At 52.2% G+C, this 23504-nt stretch overlaps 1 protein-coding gene across 7 annotated transcripts in view; it reads left to right on the forward strand.

Moving 5' to 3' along the window:
- Positions 1–23301, forward strand: part of TRAF3 (TNF receptor associated factor 3) — a 65434-nt gene extending 42133 nt beyond the window's left edge. For 4 of the 7 annotated variants that reach the window (XM_036267444.1, XM_036267441.1, XM_036267455.1 and 1 more), the window contains exons 6-13: positions 2852–2956; positions 3546–3713; positions 10042–10122; positions 12644–12718; positions 14162–14254; positions 17536–17676; positions 20318–20492; positions 21324–23301. In XM_036267444.1, the coding sequence (XP_036123337.1) occupies positions 2852–2956; positions 3546–3713; positions 10042–10122; positions 12644–12718; positions 14162–14254; positions 17536–17676; positions 20318–20492; positions 21324–21895 (1410 nt within the window). In that variant the 3' untranslated portion in view covers positions 21896–23301. The remainder of the gene's footprint in view (positions 1–2851; positions 2957–3545; positions 3714–10041; positions 10123–12643; positions 12719–14161; positions 14255–17535; positions 17677–20317; positions 20493–21323) is intronic. The other 3 variants (XM_036267437.1, XM_036267434.1, XM_036267461.1) reach the window with 3 other exon arrangements.
- The last annotated feature ends 203 nt before the right edge of the window (positions 23302–23504 follow it).

The following is a 23504-nucleotide window of genomic DNA, read 5'->3' on the forward strand; positions in this document are numbered from 1 at the left end:
CTGGGAGGAGCAAGGAGGTGGTGAGAGTGAGGTGCACAGGTTGTCACCTGGGGTCTTACACAAACACGAGCTCACTGTCTCTCTGCCCTCAGGTAGCATCTTCAAGTCATTGCACACCTGAGATTTCAGCCCCTTCCCTCCCCTTATGACTCTGTGTGCCAGGGAAAGCTCATAGGTGTCACAGGGGGCCACCCTGCCAGAGCTCAGGAGGCCACCCAGGTCTCCCATCAGCTTCCATCCTGAGGCCTGATCCCCTCTCGCGGCGTCTCTGTGGCCGTCGTGTGCTGCCAAACCCTGTCAGGCACACTTGTAGTTTGAAATGACTCATTGAAATACTTAAAATATCAATAGTAATCTGTGGTTCTGGTATTTTGATTAATGAACCTAACAGTTTTTTAAATGCAGGTCATTAAATTATACAGTTGAATTCTCGCTCTGGGGCTCTCCTCTTTGCAGCACTTCGCAGACTGGGTGCCGTTGGGCAGCCCAGAAGAGCGCAGTGGCCTGCGGGTCACTGTGATGGGTGCCCCGGGCTGTAGGGCAGGGCGGCTGGGGGCACCTGCTTGGCACAGTGTAGAGACGGGATTGGCCAAGTGTCCATCTGCCTTTTCTTTCCAAACATTTATCTGCTTCTAAAAACTTTGGTTGGTAACAGGAAGGGGATTGTTTTTAAGAAAAACAAATCACCCACCTCAGCCTCTTAACACGGCAGCTAACCTGGCACTTTGTAAAGGTGCATCTGACGGGTGTGACTGTGAGAAGGTCGCGACAGCAGACCAAGGAGGTTTCAGCACCTCCATTCATTCTCCAGCACTGTTCCTTTTGTCAGCGGCATTGATCGCTGGAGGAAAAGGACGAGTTTTTTTGAAGGATCAGAGAGGAGATGAGTAACGTCATCAGTCCTCGTGGGAAAGCTGGGCCCTGGGAGACCACGGCTAGATCCCTGACGATGGGGCCGCAGTGGGACCCCAGGGTCCTCATCGTGGTGGACGGTTGTAGTGAATAAACAGCGCTCTTTTTCAGCTCTCGCATTCTGTACTTCTGTTACTATGTTTCCGTCTGTGGTTCTTCTCTGTCAAGTTAAACTCAAATGACTTAAACTTTGGCACAAAAAGGAAGCTTATTTCTCACCAATTAAAAATACTTCCTTTGGTCCTGGCCAGTTTGGATCAGCGGTTAGAGCGTCAGCCTGTGGTCCAGAGAGACCCGGGTTCGGTTCCCGCTAAGAGCATGTACCTCGGTTGCAGTTTGTCCCCGGCCCTGGTTGGGTTGTGTGGGTGGCAACCACTCGATGTGTCCCTTTCACATCAATGTTTCTCTCTCTCTCTCTCTCTCTCTCCCTCCCTCCCACTCTATGAACAAAATATGGAAAAATGTCCTCAGGTGAGGATAAAAATATAAATAAAAATACTTCCTTGGCCCTGGCCGATTTGGCTCAGCAGTTAGAGCGTCGGCCGGCGAACCAGAGAGTCCCGGGTTCGGTTCCCACTAAGGGCACGTGCCTCGGTTGCAGTTTGTCCCTGGCCCTGGTTGGGGTCATGTGGGTGGCAGCCACTCGATGAGTCTCGCATAGATGTTTCTCTCCCTCCCTCCCTCCCTCCCGCTGTATCTGAAGATAAAAGCAGGAATGTCCTCGGGTGAGGATAAAAAAAAATACTTACTTTGTTGACTTTCATATCTTAAATTATGACCTTTTAAAAAAGTAATATTTATAAAGGATTAGATTTGACTCCAAATTAGTTTAACGCTTAACAGCTGTCGATTCTGTTTCTCTGCCTGTGGAGTTGAGAAAGGCACCCTGTCTGTTTTCCCACTGTGGTGGTGTTAGCATGCGGAGTTCCTCAGAGGCAGAGGCCGGAGGCCCAGGTGGTGAGGACTGCTGATGGAGGCCCGCTGGGCCTGCTTCTAAAGAGGGAATAAAATTAAAGAACGGAGGGTTCTCATTCTGAAAGGGAAATATTTTCACTATTGGATCACCCTCAGTCTTTGCAATAAATATTTAAAATATTTTTTTTTATCCTCACTCGACATTTTTCCATTTTTTTGTTCAGATAGAGTGGAAGGGAAAGAGAGGAAGAGAGAGAGAAACATCAACGTGAAAGGGACACATCGAGTGGCTGCCACCTGCACAATCCAACCAGGGCCGGGGACAAACTGCAACCGAAGTACGTGCCCTTAGCGGGAACCGAACCCAGGTCTCTCCGGACTGCAGGCCGACGCTCTAACCGCTGAGCCAAGCCGACCAGGGATAAAATATATTTTTTAAATAGCAGGCTAATGCCTCCTTTTTGGTGAAAAATGAGTTGTGAGTGACTTACTCTTAGGAGAAAGAACCAAAGTAAATGTTTTACAAACCATCTGTGAGGTGTGATCATTCACAGAAGTTTCTCCAGCAAGCCATCTAGGAAGGCCTTGCATTCTGCAGGCTCTGCCCTTGTCCCTTGATCGGGGTGCGCTCCTGTTGCTACCCTCTCAGAGCTGGCTCCCAGAAGCGTCCTGAGTCCAAATGTGAACTTGGTCCTGGCGTGCCCGCCTTGAGATTGTGTCAGAGCGAATCCAGACCGTCCAGACGCTCCATAGCGATCTCTGCGTTCAGTGTGACTGGCTTTCCTTCGGCATTTCTAATAAAAGACCATAGTTGAGGTTGGGCTATTGAAGCAATGTCTTTTTGTGGGGGCAGCTTCTTTCTTCTACTTATGGACATTAGAAATTAAGATGGTCCTTAATGCTTTCTGAAGTCCACTGAAGAGATGCTTTCATGATTTTTTAAAGTGGTTTGGGTTGTCCAAAGTAGCATCATGTGGAGATTAAGAAATACTAATCCTCTAAAGTGACTGTCTTTCTGTTTCAGGTGTTTAAGGATAACTGCTGCAAGAGGGAGATTCTGGCCCTTCAGATCTACTGTAGGAATGAAAGTCGAGGCTGTGCAGAGCAACTAACCCTGGGACATCTGCTGGTCAGTACCGAGGTGACACGGTGGGTTTTACACAGAACATACGTGTCCCTGGTTGGTGTGATGCCCACTGAGGTCCACGTTTGCATCAATCCTTCAACACACAATCAGTGTGAGAGCAGTCGGAGCCCTCGGGTACAACATGTTCTTTCGGTGACATCATTAGCAGAATTCGCAACTGGGTTTTAAACCCCCACCCTGTTTAGAATAGAGAGAAATAGTATTGAATTTTAATTTGGGAAGGCCCATTAAAGCCTCTTTTTTTGTTTTTTTTAAACCATGAAATTCTACATAACTTCTTGTGTTTTATTGGTTGGTAACATTTTATCCCGAAAGGAGATTTGAATTAGAATAAAACAAAGCCCTTAGCAGATAACCATGTATTTATCTAGGAGGAGGAGTCGACTTGCTTCTTCAGAGCAGTCATTTGAGTAAATGCAGTGCCCTCCGTACACGTGTCAGTCTTCTCTGTGGAGCGCTAGTCTCGGCAGACAGAAGCACTTCTGCAGGGTTTGATTGCATAGAGGCTAAAATCTGGTGTTGCTGATGGCATTTTTTGCCGACTGAGAACTTTGCACTGTTTGCCTTCTAGGTGCACTTGAAGAATGACTGCCAGTTTGAAGAGCTTCCGTGTGTCCGCGCTGACTGCAAAGAAAGGGTCCTGAGAAAAGACCTGCGTGACCATGTGGATAAGGCCTGTAAATACCGCGAGGCCACATGCAGCCACTGCAAAAGCCAAGTTCCCATGATCACGTTGCAGGTGCAGTATTGCTCAATCCAGATGTGGTTTGTCCACAGAATAGCTTTTAAATGACTATTCTAACAGGAATAAAGAGACAAGATAGGAGAAAATAGCAATTTAATCTGACTTTATTTCGGAGTTAAGCTTTATTTGTTTTACCCGTTTTCATGTATGTAATTAACGTTTTCATTGCCTTGGTTGACTATCATTTGGGATGCCAAAAAAAATGACTAATTATTCAAAAGAGGTAGAATTTTTTCACTTGTCTCAGGAATGGCCTGAAAATCTTGTTAGATTGCTTCATTTTTCACAGCCCCATGGTAACGTCCCTTCGGCAGGGTAATTGTCCTGCACCATTGACGTGCCGCTGTCTGTCCTGCAGAGAGATGAGAACTTGACATGTTTTTCATACCTCGATTATTTTGACATGGTTCAATATCATGTAAATTAAAGAGAAAGAGAGAGGGTTTGGGAGTGGAGAACAAACTTTAAAAAGTGGTGGCCCTGGCCAGTTTGGCTCAGCGGTTAGAGCGTCGGCCTGTGGTCCAGAGAGACGCGTGTTTGGTTCCCGCTAAGGGCATGTACCTTGGTTGTAGTTTGTCCCCAGCTCTGGTTGGTCATGCCTGTGACAGCCACTCGATGTGTCCCTTTCACGTCGATGTTTCTCTCTCTCTCTCTCTCTCTCTCTCTCTCTCTCCCCCCCTCTCTCTCCCTTCCACTCCCTCTCACTCTATCTGAACAAAAAATGGAAAAATGTCCTTGGGTGAGGATAAAAAAAACAATCAGTGGTGTGGTAACCCTCAAAATGGGTCCATTTGTGGAATAAGTATTTACTAAGTGTCGACTATGTGCTTGACATTGTTCTTGGGTCTGAGGGTTTCTTGGTGAAACTCACCTTCTCATGGGCAGAGACGAGTAACAGGTACACACACAGTGTGCAGTAGCAATTGGTACTGTGGAGAACAGGAAGCTACATCAGGGCACAGGTGATCAGGGCTGGCCTCTGACTGCGTCAACGGCCGAGGCAGGAAGAACCTCCCAGCAGAGGGAACAGTGGGGCTCTCTGAGCTGGGACTAACTTGGCAGGTGAATTTTAGGAACTGTTGAGAGGCCAGCATGCTCCCAGCACGTAACAGAGTCAAGGTGCCAAAGGGTCAGGAGGCTGACAAGAGGGCAGCCCTGAACTGGGGTGACATTTCCTGCACTGCTCTGGAAGGTGCGACAGGTGCGTGGGGTGGTGACAGGGAGGCACAGTGTTGGCCTGGACAAGGAGAGTAGGGGGAGGGAGGGGTTCTGGGGTAGTTTCAAAGGTAGACCAGTAGGATGAGCTAATGCGCTGAGGGTGACTACCGGCATCTGTAACTAGAGCAGCTGCATGGGCCAGCGTGTCCTGCCAAGGCGAGGCTCGTGGACGGTAACAGGCTGGGGGAGGACGGGAGTTGTCCAGGCTGCAGAACCAAGGCCAGCCCAGCAGCCCAGCACACGAATACTGGCAGACTGCAGAGAGGGGCCATCCAGCAGAGGAGTGGCCACTGCCAAGGACCAGGGGAGTGGTGCCCAGAGCAGGGGAGCGGGGTGAGGGGCAGGTGGGGCAGATGGTGCTGGAAGGCTGAGCAGAGGGGCTGGGAATCGACTTCTGGGCATGGCAGGGTGACGACTGATGGGGACCTCAGGTGGGAGGGCACTAGGAAAGTGCAGCCTGGGCGCAAGGGCCACAGCTAAGTTCCTGGTGGGCATTCTGAAGCACTTACTGACCAAAATTAGGGAAAGTTTTTGGGTTTTGGTATGAAATGATCTTGATAATCTCCATGTTTATCTTACTTTGTGTAACTTTCTTATGCCTGTGACTTTCTTCCATTGTGAAATCTTTTTCCTGTACAATTCTATAGACGTTTCCAGTTACTAAGAGCTTTTCAGAACTGTGCCCTCCCTTTGGAGAACAGCAGTAGTATTTGTCATAGCTGAATAATCCCTTTGGTAATTAGGCTCGAGTGAAGGAGACATGCACCTAACGAGCAGTACCCCAGGCCTGGCACATGTGGGCCTGTTGCTGTCAAACTTGCATTTTGCTTCCTGCAAGAATCAATGACCTCTCTCTGCAGAATAGAATCCAGTGATTAATTTTCATTTGAGAAAGAATTGTAGAGCTTGTCAGTTAAACACCACGTAAGTAACCGACTGAACTCCAAACGAGGCTGTGAAGAGACCGGTTTTAAAATAACGTGGTGTCCAGATTCACGAGATGTTGGAAGGCCTGGTGGGCACCAGACAGGGAGCTGGCTGCTCACGGCGCACTTGAGCACAGACTGGCCTGCCCCTTCGTCTCGCTGAGACTGGTAGGAATGAAGTGCCATGAGAAGGACGGGTCACGAAGGCTTCGGTAAGCAGAGAGCAGTGGATTTGATCTGGGTCTTAAATCTGTCCGCTGCAAACGGGCGAGAGGCACAACAGATGCAGAGGCATAGACTGCTCACTAGAAAGTTTGGGGCCTGAGTTGTGCAAATCCAGCCTCCTTAAAATCTCACTGCACCCTCGAGACGACCTGTTTTAGCGATGCTGACATTCAAGTGTACGTTAAGGAATGTGCTGCAGTCTGTCCGGACCTGTAGTTCTATGAGGTGTATCTGTTCCCGGTCCCTCCGTGTGCACCAGGCACTTGACGCTAGTCAGACCATTGTACACTCATGTCCTCACACAACGAGGGAGAGGTCCCTTGGTGCCCGGCCTCCTGTCCCATTGACGTGATTTTGGCTCCCAGTCTTGTTTCCACTCGAACACACTTAGCCTCACCCTCCCAGGCCTTCTGGGCACGTTTACACAGAGCAGCCGTTTAGCTTCGGGCAGACCCGAGCTCCGCTCGCCTGGCATTCCTGCGTTCCCCACATTGTGTCGGGTCCTTACGGCAGTGCTGATAGCATAGCGTGGGTGAAGCCCGGCACTCTGAGCATTCACATCCTGTGGGAGTTTTGTCTGCGCTTGCACTGGCGTTGATGCTGTATCGTCCATCTGCAGGTCAGCATCGCTTCACAGTTAGCCTTCTTTAGCAGTTGTGTTCATTTGTGAGAAGTCAGGATGACAAGCATCCCATGTTATGGGAGAACATACATTGCAATGGGAGGTTTGTAGGTGTAGCCACTTTGAAAAACAATTTGGCAGAACATTCATGTGCTCAGTTAACTAGTAGCTCCTCCCCTGGCCAGGGAGAAGCTGTCAGGCACACAGGCCAGGATGGCCGCACATAGCCAGAGCCTCCGGAGCCCGGAGACAGCCCGCACCTTCACCTGCTGGAGAGTGCACACACCAGTGTGGAGGCCCCATGGGCCGTGTGACACGTGAGGATGTGTGTGTGACAGTCACACCTGTGAGGTGAGACCCTGCAGATGTGCACAGCACACGATCAGCCTGAGAAGCCTGACACTGAGCCACGTGGCAGACAACTCCTTGGGTAGAATTCTGTTTTGATAAAATTCAGAAGCAATCAAAACAAAACAGTATTTTGTCTGGCACAAATATGTGTGCAGCAAAATATTTTTAAAGCAAAGACAGTAGAAACAGTTTGAGGCTAGTTTTGATGGTGGCTCGTGGGGGAGGGCACAGATGAGGCAGGAGCACACAGGTAGATGGGCTGGCCCCTGGGGGTGTCACCAGATGGTCCTGCTCTCCCGGCTCCCCTGCATGTTACATCTGCTCTGCGCATATCAAAGTCACGTGTAACTTGACAGATAGGCTGGCTGTGTCAGGATGCAGAGTTCCTGCTCCAGTAGATGAGCAGCATTTTAATGACTGTTATTTTCCTTTGGCTGCTGTAACAAGGGACCACAAAGTTGGTGGGTTTTTTTTTTATCCTCACCTGAGGACATTTTTCTATTTTTTGTTCAGATAGAGTAGGAGGGGGAGAGAGAGAGAGAGAGAGAGAGAGAGAGAGAGAGAGAGAGAGAGAGACATCGACGTGAAAGGGACACATCGAGAGGCTGCCACCCGCACGACCAACCAGGGCTGAGGACAAACTGCAACTGAGGTACATGCCCTTAGCGGGAACCGAACCCGGGTCTCTCTGGACCGCAGGTCGATGCTCTAACCACTGAGCAAAACCGGCCAAGGCTGGTGTTTTATTTTTTAAATTTACTTATTTTTTTTATTCCTCAGCCAAGGACACTTTTTTCACTTTTTTGTTCAGATAGAGTGGGAGAGAGAGAGAGAAACATTAACGTGAAAGGGACACAAGTGGTTGCCTCCCGCACGACCCCAACCAGAGCCAGGGATGAATTGCAACTGAGGTACGTGCCCTTGAGTGGAATCGAACCTGCGACTCATTGGTCCGCGGGCCGATGCTCTAACCTCTGAGCCAAACCGTCCAGGGCAGAAAGTTGGTGTTTTAAAACAACAGGAATATATTCTCTAACAGTTCTGGAGGCTAGAAAGCCCAAACCAAGGTATGTCGTCAGGGCTGTGCTCCCTGTGAAGGCTCCAGAGACGAACCCACCCCCACCCCCACCCCCATCTTGGGCGGGGCATCCTGGGTGCATGCTGGCCCGCAGCCACACTGCTGAGGTCTGCCCCAGTTCACATGCCGTGTGTCCTTCTCGTATCAGGACCCCAGTCAGTAGATCTAGGCCCCTCCCTGACCAGCGTGGCCTCATCCTAGCGTTCCATCAGCAAAGGCCCTGTTCCCAAATAAGGCCACATTCCAAGGTTCTGGATAGACATGAGTTGGGGGGAAGGGTCACTGTTCAACCCACTACAATGGGCAAAGGCCAAGAAAAGGCAATTCACAGGAAATATAAATGGTTAATATCAAAAACGTGCTTAACCGCACACTGTTGAAGGGTTGCAAAGCACGCCGCTGTTTTGACTTGCTGCACTGGCGGAGATCGGCAGGCTTGACGGCACTTACGAGGCTGGAGCTTGCAGCTCGGGGCGATCGGAGCGTGTGGGTGGGGTCATAGGAGGGTGGCTTGGCAGTATTTGTGAAAACCCCACTTTAGGTACCATACCTTTGTCACCCAGCACAGCTGACTCCTGGAAACCTGTTGGCAGGTGCCCGTGCGCAGCCCTGCAGAGGGTACACACAGAGGTGTGGAACCCTCCCCAGAACACCGCCCCCACCCCTCACTTATTCTTCAGCCCCCCCCACTCCACCCCTGTCCCCTGATATCTCCAGGGTGATGATCTGTTTGCGTTCCCAGTGGTTCGTGAAGGTGGGGTCAAGGGCAGGTTCCAGGAGGAGGCAGAGCATTGGCTGGGGGAGCTCTGCAGGCCCAGGACTGGCTCAGCCCTCACCCCTGGCCACTCCCACCTTTTACAGATAAAGCAGAGAAGTCATTTGTCTCAGGTTTCTCCCTGAAAGACTGGCACCTGGGGACTCAGAATTCTGGGCATAGGCAGGCAGGACAGAAAGCCAAAGCTGGTGCCCCTGTGGGAGACCTGCCAGTAGGTACCCTCTGATGAGCTCTGAGCACCGGGCCTCCCTGTAGGGGTCTCTGAGGACCTGGCCCAGGAGCAGAGCAGTGTGTGCCTTAGTCATCGCTGCCCCACGGACCCACAGTGGAGACGAGGGACTCAAACCCACGCCTGGCTCCAGGACTTGGGAGAGGACCATCCTCGCTCACTCGCTTATGTGGGTCACCCTTATCCTTGGTCCCCTCGCCTGCCCAGTCAGACGAGGCACTTGGTCAGGCCTCCCCCGTCATTCAGTGTAACCGCAGCCTGAGTGGAAGCTCAGAGGAGCTGAAGAGAGTAGGGTGTGTCCCCGGAGCCGTCCACCGCAGGGGCTTTGTTGAGCGGGCAGTTCCCCCTCCGGCTCCACCTGTTCTCTGGGCCCTGTTACCTGTCTTGCCCTCGCTTTGCTTATGGATAGGTGTACAAGATGGGCACCTGTGGCACTGAGTTGAACAGCCACCATTATCTGGGCCCCATCCAGAGAGGGATTCAAGCAGAATTTACCCACATTTTCCATGTACCGAAGATAATCTCCGTAAGATTACAGGGCAGTAATTTAAATACCCAGGAGGTCTTACTGTTTCAGGTATTTGAGAAGCATCATTTCCAGACCCCAGACTGAGAGGCCAGATGAAACCTGTCCTCTCCAACCAGCAAAGGCTGGACCCGGGCTGGCCTCAGCGTCCCTGCTGCAGTGTAGGCCCAGGGGTGCTGCTAAGAGGGCACCGCTCCCACGGTGCATCAGGGGTGAGCGTCTGCTGGGAGGCCTTATTTATTCAGGACGAGGGCTTACCCGGAGTCCTGGAGCCTCGTGACTGCGGAGCAGTACTGTGAGCAGCTCCGGCTCCTTGTGGGAACGCCGGTGGGACCTGTATGTTCCGGAGTTGACACTGGTTTTCTCCTCCAGAAACATGAAGACACTGACTGTCCGTGCGTGGTGGTGTCCTGCCCTCATCAGTGCAGAGTCCAGACCCTCCTGAGGAGCGAGGTAAGGGCGTGGCCAGGGCCCGGCCAGGGGTTGGGGCTGACTTCAGGATGAGCGAGCGGACACCTGAGGTGTTCGCAGGCTCCAGCCATGATGAGGATGCTGGAAAAGCGGCACAGACCTGCTGTTTGGGGAGGCAGTTTGCAGAAGCGAGCAGTGAAAAGCGACAGAGTGGTAAATTCCGAACAAATGTTGTTGAGAATAGAGAAAGTGGGATTTCTTCACAATGCAAGTAAAGGTGCTGCTTTTCTTTCAAAAAGAAACTATTTGTACATCTATAAAATAGGAATTACTGTACAGTATCTCAAGAAAAGAAATTAATTAAGAATAAAATGAGTTAATGGCCACGCGTGCCGTGCGGGGTTGGCCCTGGGAAGCCAGTGGGCACTGTGGCCGCTGCATTTCGGGAGCAGAGAGAAGGCCCCTGACCCGGCGCCACAGCGCACACCGCCCTCAGGAAGTAGAGTTGGGTGGACTTCACCCGATCAGGATACATTCCAAGCATGCTTACTGTTTTTACCTGATCCTGAGCTGGAGCCCCTTTGGTTGTGTTCGGGGTGCCATCTGGGGCTCCTGTGGGCACGTGCGTCCCCGTAGTCAGGGTGCTCTGACCTGAGGAACCTGCTCACCTCAGCCTTTCCAGCAGCCTGTACTTTACCCTGGTCCAGGGTGAGGAGTCATCTCATGTCCCTGCTGAGGGAGACACAGGGTGCAGGGAGGACCCCAAGAGCTACTCTCGCCCAAGGTGCACCCTCACACGAGGTGACTGCTGGGCGAGGCAGGGCCCCTGGCGCCCGGAGATGCGTGCATGTCGGTTACGGCCACAGCGGGAAGCCCCTGCTAAAGTGAGCGTGTGAAGGGTCTGTACTGTTGAAATAACTTTCAGGGTTTTATACATGTCCCTAAATTCTTACTCACGTGGGGCTATCTGAATGAGGGACAAGCTGCCTCCATTTCGCCTCTAAGTTACTTGTATTTTAAAAAATCTTTAAACCTGCATTTATCTTGGGGTTTTGATGAAAGGTATCATTAGTGTATAGATTCTTTTTGCCTCTATTCCAAAGCACCTGTATATTCTATGAGTAATGATAATAAAGCCAATTTAGGAAAAAGTGTGACCCTGAATTCACAGTGGCACACTAGAAATTGCGTGAAACTCAGTGTCCTCATTTTAGCCCAGCATTAGCTGCTCAGTTTCCGAGGTGGTGCAGCCGTGAAAGAGCACCTCTGACATCTTAACCTGACGCACTGCGCATGCCGCCTCAGGCTGTGTCTGCGTGGCCCTGGGACGCACCCCTCAGCGCTCCCTGCAGGTGCAGCCTGAGCTTCCAGGCTGGCTCTGGGGACAGCAGGTGCGCTAGGCTGCATGTCTGCCACCACGGCCGCCCTGGCTCAGACCTTCTGCAGAGGTCAGCCTCGGCCTTGGTCGGCTGGGTCCCTCAGGCCACCCTCTCAGCACCTGCCTCCTCCGTAGCAGTCAAGACAGGGTGAGAGAGCAGTCCTGCGGCCCCCTTTCCTCTCCTCCCTGAGTGCTGACCTAAAGGGAAGGGCCCATCTTTGTCCTGTAGATGGAGGAGAAGCTGTAGAAACAAGTGCAGCTGCCAGAGTGACACGCTGTGGGCCCTGGGGTGCGTGGGCTCTGGCCCATGGACAGACATCCCACACCCGCTGCCGATTCAGGGTCTGATTGTTCCCAGGAAGGTCTTTCACCAGAGTTTCCTGATGAGAGTTTATTTCTTCAGTAAAGGAGAAACTGTCCTTAGATCATGGGAGCCCAGGGCCCAGCACTCGTCCACAAGGCAGGCAGTCGGCCCCTTCCCTCCTGAGGCATCAAGAGTGTAAGTGGTTTGTGTTCGATGAGTTGCCAACATATAAGCTGCACAGAGGCTCTTTCCTTGCACATGAGAGATCCTCTCCAGCTTCCTCCTAATTTTTTCCCATGGCGAGAGGTGACAGTTAGGATTCACGTGGTTAGAATGACCTTAGCGGTCCCTGGAAGCTCCGTGAATGCACAGCCCTGCAGAGGGAGCGTCTTAGTAGGAGGAACATCTCCAGTTACCTCGAGTGTTGCACCTGGTGGTTTGTCCTGTAAACTTGCTTTGGAAATAAATTTATTTTTGTGTACTGTATATGAGGTGTGTGGCCTAGTTGCATCCTGAATGCTTCCTTTTTTGTGTTTCATGCAGTTTTTGTTTACAGTCTTTAAATGTGCATTTTAGTTTACGTTTTTTTCCTTTTTAATTCTGGCACTGCAGATGGCATGTCACATTTTGGACAATTCTAAAGAAAATGCAAGTTTTAGCAATGTTACAGTGAACGTATTTCTGTATATTGGTGTATATATGTGTGTACATGTGATGATACTGTAAATTTACTGCCGAAGTTCGGGAGCCAGTGATAGGTGCACACCTGTGGCTGTACACACCGTTCGTGACAGTACAGCCCAGGTGACTGTGCCTTTAACCTGCTTGAACATGTTCATGCGAACGTTCGTGCCACAACTCACGTCTCTTTCCTGTTGCAGTTGAGTGCGCACTTGTCAGAGTGTGTCAATGCCCCCAGCACCTGTAGTTTTAAGCGCTATGGCTGCGTTTTTCAGGTCAGTATCCGACATCTGTCCTTCCCAGTCGCTGACATTCTGCCATGAGAGAAAGTTATCACATTGACAAGTTATCTAACGTGCCAGTTCTGGACTTTGAGTCTTTGTCACGGAACCGAATTACCCCACTGCCTGTGCCAGGAGGAAGTCAGCACGTTCCCCGAGAACGGCTGTGTCTGAGACCAGCTAGCGAGCGGGCGCAGGCCTGATGGGGGGGCTCTCCAGCAGCCAGTCGGGAATGTCAGCCGTAACAGCATGAGTGGGCGTGCAGCTAGCATGGTTCCAGGGGCGTGCACCCCACACACAAGCCGCAGCCCAGAGGGCCGTGGGGAGAGGACATCTGTCACTGCCGCATCCGCGCTGTGAGACGCTCTGGCTTTGGTTTGTTTTTTAGCACGTCCGAGGTTGTAGTGAATTTGAACTGAATTTTTATTTAATGTAGATCTTAATTTTAAAACTATGTGAAGACAATATATATTGCCATTAGAGTATCTTATATTTAATTTTATGTGTTAGCTATGCATCCTGTGAAATCAGGACAGAGGTATTGGCATCGTAGTATTTTCTTAGGAAGTAAAAGGCCTAAGTGAGAAGGATGCCGCTTTCCCTGTGCCTCGCTCTAGAGGGCACGGAGCCCTCACCCCGTGATGTCGTATGTAGTTGCCATTCATTCTGTGTATGCATATGTGTATGTCGGTATTCAGCAATACTCATATCAACATACATATATGAAAATCCTATGTACAGAGTATATGTTTTGGAGATCATTAAAATGCTTCCTGTGGCTTTATTTTTCAATATCAAAACAAATTCCATTTTTATACCAACTATTTCCTTAAATATGTGAAGTACTACTTCCTGTGCTTAGTACTGACTAAGATGGTCTACATCTTATGTACTCTGTAGATTGTTTATGTTTTGTACGTACCTTTCCAAGTATGCTCACGGCAGTGAGCAGCACATTTCCTGAGACAGTGTGCTTCCTGATAAGTTAATATCTCGGTGAGTTATTCCAAATCCTCGTCCGATTCCATGTCCACTAGATTGTTGTATCAGTCTCTAGCTGTAACTGAAGCTGTCCAAACATTTTCCATCTATATTTTTAATGAAAACATTTATAAAGGAATGAAAATGATGTCTGAAATTTAATTTCTCGCTATCACAAGTATGAGCATAGCCGAGAAGGCACCCTCTGAGCAGCTTGAGAAGCGAGGCACACGGCCTTGAGACTGTGCAGCTGCAGAGCCCGTCCCCCGGCCACAGAGCCCGTCCCCTAGCCTTGGTGGCCAGCCTCTTGCCTGCTCCCAGTAGGGACTCTGGGCACGGCCTGCCAGCCTGGCCCCCACCTCATGGTCCACGCTGCTCTTAGGCCGTCCGTCTGTTAGGCTTTCCGCTCTTGTGGTGCGACCCTGGGCTTCATGCTCCGCACCTCTGTTCTCGCAGGGGACCAACCAGCAGATGAAGGCCCACGAGGCCAGCTCCGCGGTGCAGCACGTCGACTTGCTGAAGGAGTGGAGCAGCTCACTGGAGAAGAAGGTAGGTGCACGTCCTGCTTCCCCTGGGTCCTCGATCTCCTCAGGTCACCTCAAAGAGGAGACCTGTTGCCCTGGCCGGTTTGGCTCAGCGGTTAGAGCGTCGGCCTGCGGTCCCGAGAGACCCGGGTTCAGTTCCGCTAAGGGCACGTACCTCGGTTGCAGTTTGTCCCCGGCCCTGGTTGGTCGTGCAGGTGGCAGCCACTCGATGTGTCCCTTCGCGTCGATGTTTCTCTCTCTCTCTCTCTTCCTCCCTCTCTATCTGAACAAAAAAATGTCCTCGAGTGAGGATTACAAAAAAAAAAAAAAAAAAAGAGGAAACCTGTTAGTGACAAACTGTTACAGTTATTAACGGTTCGGGGGTAAAGGAAACGGCGTCACGAGCCGGTCAGACAAGCAGATTCCCCTCATGTGATCTCACATGTCGACAAAGGAGTTCTGGTTTTCAGTTGCATGTGCCCTGCTTTTTATTTATTTTTAATCTTCACCCAAGGAGATTTTTTCCATTTATTTTCAGACAGAGTGGAAGGGAGGGCAGGAGAGAGAGAGAAACATCAATGTGAGAGAGACACATTGACTGGTTGCCTCCCACACAACCCCAGCCAGGGCCTGGGACCAACCACAACTGAGGTACATGCCCGTAGCCAGAATTGAAACCACGACTCACTGGTCTGCCAGCCGACACTCTAACCGCTGCGCCAAACTGGCCAGGGCTTAAATCAAATGTCTCATCAAATCTGAAATAAAGTAGTGTTTTAATATAAATGCTCAAGCTGAAGATACACACTGGGAGGAGGTCTGCTGAACGTGAAGTGTTAGTTCACTGTCCTGTCAGCATGTGGCGCTGCTGAGTCCATGATGGTTTCCTAGAATCTGTTTTCTGAAGGCTGTTCTGTTTCTGCCCTTTTAAAAATGGTAGGCGTGGATCTCAGGGCTTAAGTCTCATAAATACGGCTTCTCATTCATTTAAAAGGTTCTCTCTCATTGAAATGGATTGGTTATTCCAGCTGCACTGATTACATAACAGTCCAGCAGGCTGCGGTGGGAGCTGTCCAGTTCCACCAGCATGGTTCTGGGCTGACACCCTGTGGGGCGCCTGGAGGTTCCCCATCAGTAGGTTCTCCCCCTACTTGGTCAGAGTACCTCACAGCGAAGCGCCCCTTCACTGGGGACCCACACCTGCCAGCGTGGCCACCTGCACGCAGCCCGCAGCAGCCTCACTGCGAACACCTCGCTTGGTGTCACCGCGACATGCCCACCCTGCAGCCTGAGGGGCGCTGCAAGGGCAGACCGGAGGTGCTGGTCTTGGGTGCTGCTCAGAGCCCTGCCCTCGACTGTCCATCAGGCCGCCGAACCTCGACCCCATGCAGCCTCCCCTGGACCCTCTCTTCACTGGGCCCGAAGTGAAGGCCGCACCAAGGTGGAGAAACTTGTGATTACTCGCAAAGGTTTTTCCTCGGTATAGATTATCCAGCTGCAATCTCGGGTTATTTTGTTCACGTGATAGAAAATAGAATGTTTAGGTCGGTTCGGAGAGACTGGTCATCACATTACATTTGTGGTCAAAATATAGAAAATGTTTTGTAAAATCTGGACTTAAAAGCACCCGTCCACACCCTGCATTTTAGGAGGGAGACGGAGTTGCTCCCAGCACAGGCCCGACAAGGATGTTCTCCGGGGGGTCTTCTCGGGAGGCAAGGGCCTGTGCACCTGTTGTGGGAGTGTTGCCTGAGCCTCCTAGAAACACTTGTTAGGCCGCCTCTCTGGTGCATGTCGTCTACCTGATGGATGAGTGCGAGCGGCTTCCGCAGGTGTGGGCCGGTTCTCCCAGTAATATATGTAAATAAATAAAATGAGTTTGAATCAGGAAAGCTGCCCAGTGAAGAACTTAGTGTTTAGTATGCATGAGGGTCTCCAAGGTGAGGCATTCTGAGTCTCCCAAGGAGACGTGTTTGCTGCTGTTCTTGGAGATACGAGATGTTTTCAGCAGGGTTGGCACATGCTCGTATCTCCTTTTTGGTGTGAGACTGAAGAGTCTGGGAATTGTGGGAACGAGTGGACTGTGACCGCAGGAAAGGAGACAGCACTGGGCACGGAGCCACATGTGGGCATCGTGGGCACTGGAGACGGCGGATCTTAGGAAAGACAGTCCGACTGTGCTGAGTCCAGCCCCAGGAGACACTGCAGGTTTTGTCTTCCTCAGTAAACACATTTGTTCTAAAGTAAAACAGACTGTGATTGTGTCCAAAGGTGCTGCTCGCCCGAACATCTCGAGCATAGGACGTCTGTCTTCAGTGGTCATTCCGTAAAGGGACACTGTTGGGAATCCGCTCTGATCACTCCTGAGCTTCTCCTGACTGCTCTTGGGCCACCAGCTCAGGGACAGCACCACGGTCCTCAGGCCAGGAGTCATTCCTGTCCATCTGAGCGCACAGTGACTTCCAGGGGGGCAGCCACACCCATGCTCGGGTAGAGGAGGCCTTTCGGGGGGCCAGGTGCCTGTGTAGAAATCCTGTGTCGAAGCCTTGAAGGAGTTGCCCTCAGATCCTCACCCTGGGGGCTTTAGACCAGAGGAAGTTGGCTTTTGAGAGCTAATTGTGTCTCAGAAAGAGACTTCAAAAAAGTCCAAGGTGGGCGTGGACCTGCCTTGGGCTGAGGAGGCGCTGCAGGTGAGCTTGCGGAGGCAGCTGGGGGCACCCGCAGCCCCGGCTCCCTTGGAGAGGAGCTGGCTTCACCACTTTCTCATGCTGGGAGAGCTTTTCAGGGTGCAGAGGGGCCTGTCGGTAGACATGAAATAATTAGTGGGTTGCGACTAGCATTTTTTAAAGCAAATGAGAATAAAATAGGAAATATCAGGGTGTGTTGTAAGTGGTGAGGACAAGGGTGGTTTTGTGGCACCTGCTTTTTAAGTACACACACACGCACGCACGTGATACATAGTGACATGTAAGAATGTGGTTCCTACTGCATTTCCTGGTCAAAGTCGGAAAGCCTCTTTGGTAAGGGAGTGACTCGTTTTCAGCAGAAACTTTAGGAAGCCTCCCATTTGTTCTGAGACCCGGGGCTGCACTTGACCTCACCTGGGAGGGTGGGAGGGTGCCCGCAGCTGGGTGGGAGCTCCCGTTGCATCGCCAGGACTTCGTGTCCCGTGTGGGGGATTTCTGCCCTGGAACTCCATCCGGTGAGCTAAGGGAAGGCTTATTTGTGGGAGTTTATTATCATAATTGTTACTAATTAGCATTAAAACCACTTTTTGTGTGCTTCATTGAAGAATTTCTTTTCCAGGTCTCCTTGCTGCAGAATGAAAGTGTGGAGAAGAACAAGAGCATCCAGAGCCTGCACAACCAGATATGCAGCTTCGAGATTGAGATCGAGAGGCAGAAGGAGATGCTGCGGAACAACGAGTCCAAGATCCTGCACTTGCAGGTGAGAGGCCTCGGGCCGCGCGGGGGCTCATCCAGGACGGTTCCCAAGGGTGGGCCTGTCTCCTGCCAAGTGCCGACCCTGGGAAGGCCAGGCCGCCGGGACTAGCGCGGCCCACCCAGGGTTCCCGCCTCCTTTCCCGAGAGCAGGCCCCAGCCTCTCTCCGCCTTTGACCCGCTGTTGGTGCAACAAGAGCTAAGGCCATGATTTTTAAAAGTAGCTGCTTTTGTTATTATTTAAGATTTCATGTTGTTCATGAGTAGTTATGTGTAAAGTTTCACTTCCAAAAGTGAGGTGAAACCAGACTCTTGTTCCAAATTTCCCAGGGATTCCCACACTCACTCCCTGGGTTCCACTCTCCGATCCAAAGGTGTCTGCACACAGCCCCTAAGCTGCCCCGGCCCGTCACCGACACAGGCCGCACGAGGTGCCTGTCGGCGTCTTGTCTCTAGCTGCTGTCTGCACAGTGGTTGTGCGCTGTGCCTCCGCCGTTATAGCTCCATATGCAGCCAAATGGTTTGTCAGTGTTTGTCCTTACGGAGCATTCCCTAAATTATCTGGGAAATAGCTGAATGAATTTCATTTGTATTGAACTTTGTGGTTGTCCAGAGATGAGGAAAAGAACAACAAAATATTAGATTGTATTAGGAAACACACGTGTCATTAGGGTTGAATAAGCCAATAAGCGTAAAACACCAACAGGCCTCCTGTGGAGAGTCCCCGGCATTCTGCTGAGGGCCGTGGTCAGGGCGTCCGGACCGGCCCGTCTCCACCGCGGCCCTCACCTGTCTGGGAGCAGGTCTTGTGTTTGGTGTTCTTGCCCAGGGCTGTTTACATGGTGTGCAGTCTGCTGTGTGTCTCAGCTGCTGACTTAGTGTCTTCTGCTGAAGTCCCACGCCTGCATCTAGGATATATTCCTGTGACGCCGCCGTGGCTGCGTGTGGACCGCTCTCGGGAACGCAGTCACCTCGGCTGCCTTTGGCAGAGAAAGCTTGGTTTAGGCTGCTGCTCTGCTTTGAACCGGTACTGTTTATACACGTGAAAGGTCACTAACAATAGCAGTTTCCCTCACTGTGTGGTAGAGCCATGTCTGTGTGCATGTGTGTGCAGCATGTAGCTTCCTGCCCCTGCACCGCGTGCTGGCTCCTGTTCCGGGTTGGAGTCAGGGCCTGCTGTCGGTGTGGCGTAGCTTTTGTTGTTGACTCCACAGTTCTGTTCTTGAGGTGACCACAGGTCTACAGACCACTGTCCCAGGCACCTCCCCGGTCTGGGGAGGAGGCAGCTCAGCACCATCCACATTTACCTGGGGGCGAACGTGGCTCAGAAGTGACGAGAGGCTTGCCTCAGCCACGCTGCAGCTGCCGGTCCCCTCCTGGCGGCTCTCAGGACTGGCACTGGTCACTGCGGGTGTCGTTGACATCCCTGCCCACTCACCGTGTCCACATCGCTCGGCGTGTCCTTCAGTAGGAGAGGGCACGAGAACAGTCCCAGTCAGACATTCTGAATGCTTGTCCCTGAGTAGCTTTGTGCCTGGGCCCACACGTGTTCACAGTCAGGTGCCATCCACATGGATAGTATCCTTCAATGAAGTCGTCTCTCCTTTCTACATGTTGGCTATTATCAGCTTTCTTGGAAAGAAGAAGAAGACCAACACTGTACTTTTACCCCCAGAAAGTAAGCCAGACCCATCATGCTTGTTCCTTCGTGGTTAGTAACAGCCACAAAGGTGCCGAACACTGAATGTTTAAAAATAAGCTTTCAAAGGGGAAGTGAGCGTGGCCTGCAGCCCGAGGCCCACCTCCAGCATCTCGGTGCTCATTTCACAAATGCAAATTCTTCTGAAGTGGAAACTCTCTGGGCCCTGGCTTCTCTGGGCAGTGGGCCTACCAGTCCCTGACAGCTGGGTCACTGGCGCAGGGGCCGGGCCTCGTCCTCCAGTCCGTTAGCGAGGTAAAGGGTCTGTGTGTTCTGGGAGGAAAGGTTTTCTGAATTTTTCACATAAAGTAGCATGAAGTCGGGCCTCGCTGTCGACAGCGCTGCCCAGGCTGTGCAGTGCCTGTGGGGCGGGCGCCGAGCAGGGGGCGTGGTGGGAGCACCCCTGGCCTCGGCCCCGGAGCTTCACCCAGAGTCTGAAGACCCAAACCAGGGCCCTTTTCTGTCACGCGCCCAGTGCAGATGCTCAGACCTGGAACAGGGCAGGGAGGTGGCCGCGCGCTCTCAGGGCCCAGACAGGATCCTGGGACAGGGACAGGGCCGGAACCCAGGTAGGAGGCCCACATTGTTTGGCCCCTGGTGATGGCTCAAGCCTTTAGGAACCCAGGCCTGCAGACAGCATCGATGGGTGTCACTGCAGCGTCCTGAACTTGAGACCCCAGGACAGTGATGTGGGGGCCACCTGCCCTGCAGTCAGTGGGGTGAAGCCTCTCTGTGCCTCGATCTCCTCTGGGAAGTAGGGACCCTTGTTACCTAAGTCCCCTGAGACTCCTGAGGAGCAGACAAGATGCCTGTGAGAGCAGGTGCGCGGCTGCCAGGCCGGCCTGAGCGGACAGCTCTGCCCCTCAGTAGCCGGTTCCCGGTGGTGGCGCCGGGCATCCTCAGAGCATTCTAACGGTGGTCTGCCTTTCTGATGCATTTGATTTGGAAGCGAGTGATAGACAGCCAAGCGGAGAAACTGAAAGAGCTTGACAAAGAGATCCGCCCCTTCCGTCAGAACTGGGAGGAAGCAGACAGCATGAAGAGCAGCGTGGAGTCCCTCCAGAACCGGGTCACCGAGCTGGAGAGTGTGGACAAGAGCTCGGGGCAGGCGGCCCGGAACACAGGTAAGGCGGGTGGGCCGAGCAGGGGAGGGGCAGGTTCGAGAGGGTCCTGGGACAGGTGACACTTGTCTTGGGCTCTTGCAACCCCAGGTAGGTGCTGTGGCCCAGACTCGTGGGGTAAGTGGTCTGTTGGCACGTGGTGCCCCAGAGCAGGACTTCCTAGGTGCAGGTGCAGCATGGGCCCAGGTGGCAGGCTTCCTGCTGGTGGAAAGAAATGGGTCCCACAGACTTGTCCGGTCCATGTGAGGCCAGCAGGGCAGACCGTGGGCGCAGGGTGGATGCCGGGTGGAGGGCAGGGCCTGCTGGCAGGTGCTTACAAAGACCCAAGGAGCAGAAGTGACAGGCAGGTGACGTGGAGCACCCACCTGGTCAGCCCAGGTGTGCCTCCTCCCTGGAAGGCCTGGGGCCTCTGCCTTCGGGGCGCAGTGATATTCTCAGTGTTTGCAGGAAGGGTGAATGGTGAGAGGAATGTGTGGGGGTGGAGTAAGCAGGCCGAGGACGTGGGTGGGGAGAAGCTGCTGCCGCTCAGGCACAGAGAGCCCTGAGCCTCAGGCTGGCAGGCACCAGGGCACCTTGCCTGCCCCCAGCAGGCTCCTGTCGCAGACGCTGCAGGGAGGTGCCCAGGGACCCTAGGCTGTTGCGTCTCAGCAGGCTGTCACCATGAGTGTGCCGAAGTCTGAGGTCTGTGTCTGTCAGGATGTCTGTGTGGCGTTTGTCCTCCGCCAGCCGGGAACCTCAGTGATTTCTTGGTGTTTAGTTCAGACGCTGGTGAGGGTTGGCTTCTGCCATCTTTCTGATCCCCACTGACTCCACCCCTGTCCCCTCGCCTGCCAGGCCTGCTGGAGTCCCAGCTGAGCCGGCACGACCAGATGCTGAGTGTGCATGACATCCGCCTGGCCGACATGGACCTGCGGTTCCAGGTGCTGGAGACCGCCAGCTACAACGGGGTACTAATCTGGAAGATCCGTGACTATAAGCGGCGGAAGCAGGAGGCCGTCATGGGGAAGACGCTGTCTCTGTACAGCCAGCCTTTCTACACCGGGTACTTCGGCTACAAGATGTGCGCCCGCGTCTACCTGAATGGGGACGGCATGGGCAAGGGGACGCATTTGTCGCTCTTCTTTGTCATTATGCGCGGAGAGTACGACGCTCTGCTTCCCTGGCCCTTCAAGCAGAAGGTGACGCTCATGCTGATGGACCAGGGGTCCTCTCGGCGTCACCTGGGAGACGCGTTCAAGCCAGACCCCAACAGCAGCAGCTTTAAGAAACCCACGGGGGAGATGAATATTGCCTCTGGCTGCCCGGTCTTCGTGGCCCAGACGGTGCTGGAAAACGGGACGTATATCAAAGATGATACCATTTTTATTAAAGTCATAGTGGATACTTCAGATCTGCCTGACCCCTGACAAGTCACGGGGGAGGTGGACGGAGCAGAAGGCAACTCCTCTGGGGGGTTTGAACCGCTGTCTCCACCAAGGTCCCTGTGTCAGAACAGGGCCTTGTGGGACGGAGGAGGTGGCAGGCGGCGGCCCGGGCCGGCGGGAGGAACCAGCAAGAGGACGTTTTCTAATAGACTAGCAACACTTCACTGAAGAATTATTTATCCTTCGACGAGATAAATACGGCTGTCAGGGAAGGTTTTCATTTTCATTTTTAAAGATCTCGTTAATTAAGGTGGAAAACATATATGCTAAACAAAAGAATCATGATTTTCTTCCTGAAACTTGAACACACACACACACACACACACACACACAAACCCACCCACACGCACACACACCTGGGAATAGCTGGACATGTCAGCATGTTAAGTAAAAAAGGAATTTATGAAATAATAATGCAGTTCTGATATATTCATTCTGAAATTCAAGAGTGCAGTCTTGTTTCAAATACAGCATACTGTCTATTTTTAAGGCCTCGCCTGGTCTCTGTTTTAATAGTTTGTTTGTCAGAAGACCCTGAAGTGCACCTCGGTCTTTTTTGGAAGTCTCTAAATTCAGAATCACTTTTTAATTTAAAGTTCTAAAATAATTGTCACTGCAGACATTTTATTTTAAAACGTTGATAGACTTATATTTCTTGGAAGAAAATGTAAAATATCAAACACTGGTTATCACTTGTGATAGGAAAGAGAATATTCAATCCGTCGTTATTTCTCGTTAGAAATGTAAACCTTCAATATCTGTCGTAGTTAATGACACTACTTCAAAATTATTGCGAAAGGAAAATTGCTCATGGATGCTATGCATCATTTTCAGATTTATAATTGTTTTCACCCTAAAATAGGGCACTCGTTGAACTTTGGAGTTCTAACAAACCTGTAGGTTTTTAAATCGTGCCCCACGTGTCCCGACAAGGTCTCGATCGCCGACAGGCACCGGCCCTCAGTGTCCAGAGTCCGGGTGGGCGGGCGGCTTTTGCTGAAGGCGGCCCAGCAGGTGTCTCTTCATTCTGTCATGTGCTGCATTCTGTTAATGAGCTCCAAAAGCGACATCTTTGCCTAGAGATGGTGGCGTACTGTACATGTGCCTTAGCCATGCACGCTGCTTCCCGACCCGAGCTTTGTGTTCTCTGTGATTCTAGGGAGTGACCGTGTAACCAGACTTCTCCCTCCACCACCAGATCTGTCTCTGCGGCCCTCAGGCAGCTCCGCACCTGCTGGAGGGGTCAGGCTCCATCCTCGGCCGCTGGGGCCCACTGCTTAATTATCACAGATTCCAAATCCCTGGGCCCCGCAGGTGAGCCGCCTGGTGAGGGAGAGGGCCCACGCAAGCAGAACCCTCAAGCATTCCAGAGACCGCCGCTCCGGGGCTGCCCAGGCTGCCCCAGGCCTCGACCACCGCCTTCGGGGAGGGTGGCCGTGGGGTGCCCTGGCCCAGCCTGCGCCCACCCAGCTAGCACTCTCTCAACCCACTGTTTACCTTCTCTCAATGGTCCAACTGTGATAGGAGCCGGAGCCTGCCTTCTGTGCCCTCTGCTATGCACCGCGCTTCATGGGTGCTCTGACCACCGACA

This window comes from Molossus molossus, unplaced genomic scaffold (assembly GCF_014108415.1).
Source record: "Molossus molossus isolate mMolMol1 unplaced genomic scaffold, mMolMol1.p scaffold_m16_p_1, whole genome shotgun sequence".
Classification (NCBI taxonomy): Eukaryota; Metazoa; Chordata; class Mammalia; order Chiroptera; family Molossidae; genus Molossus; species Molossus molossus.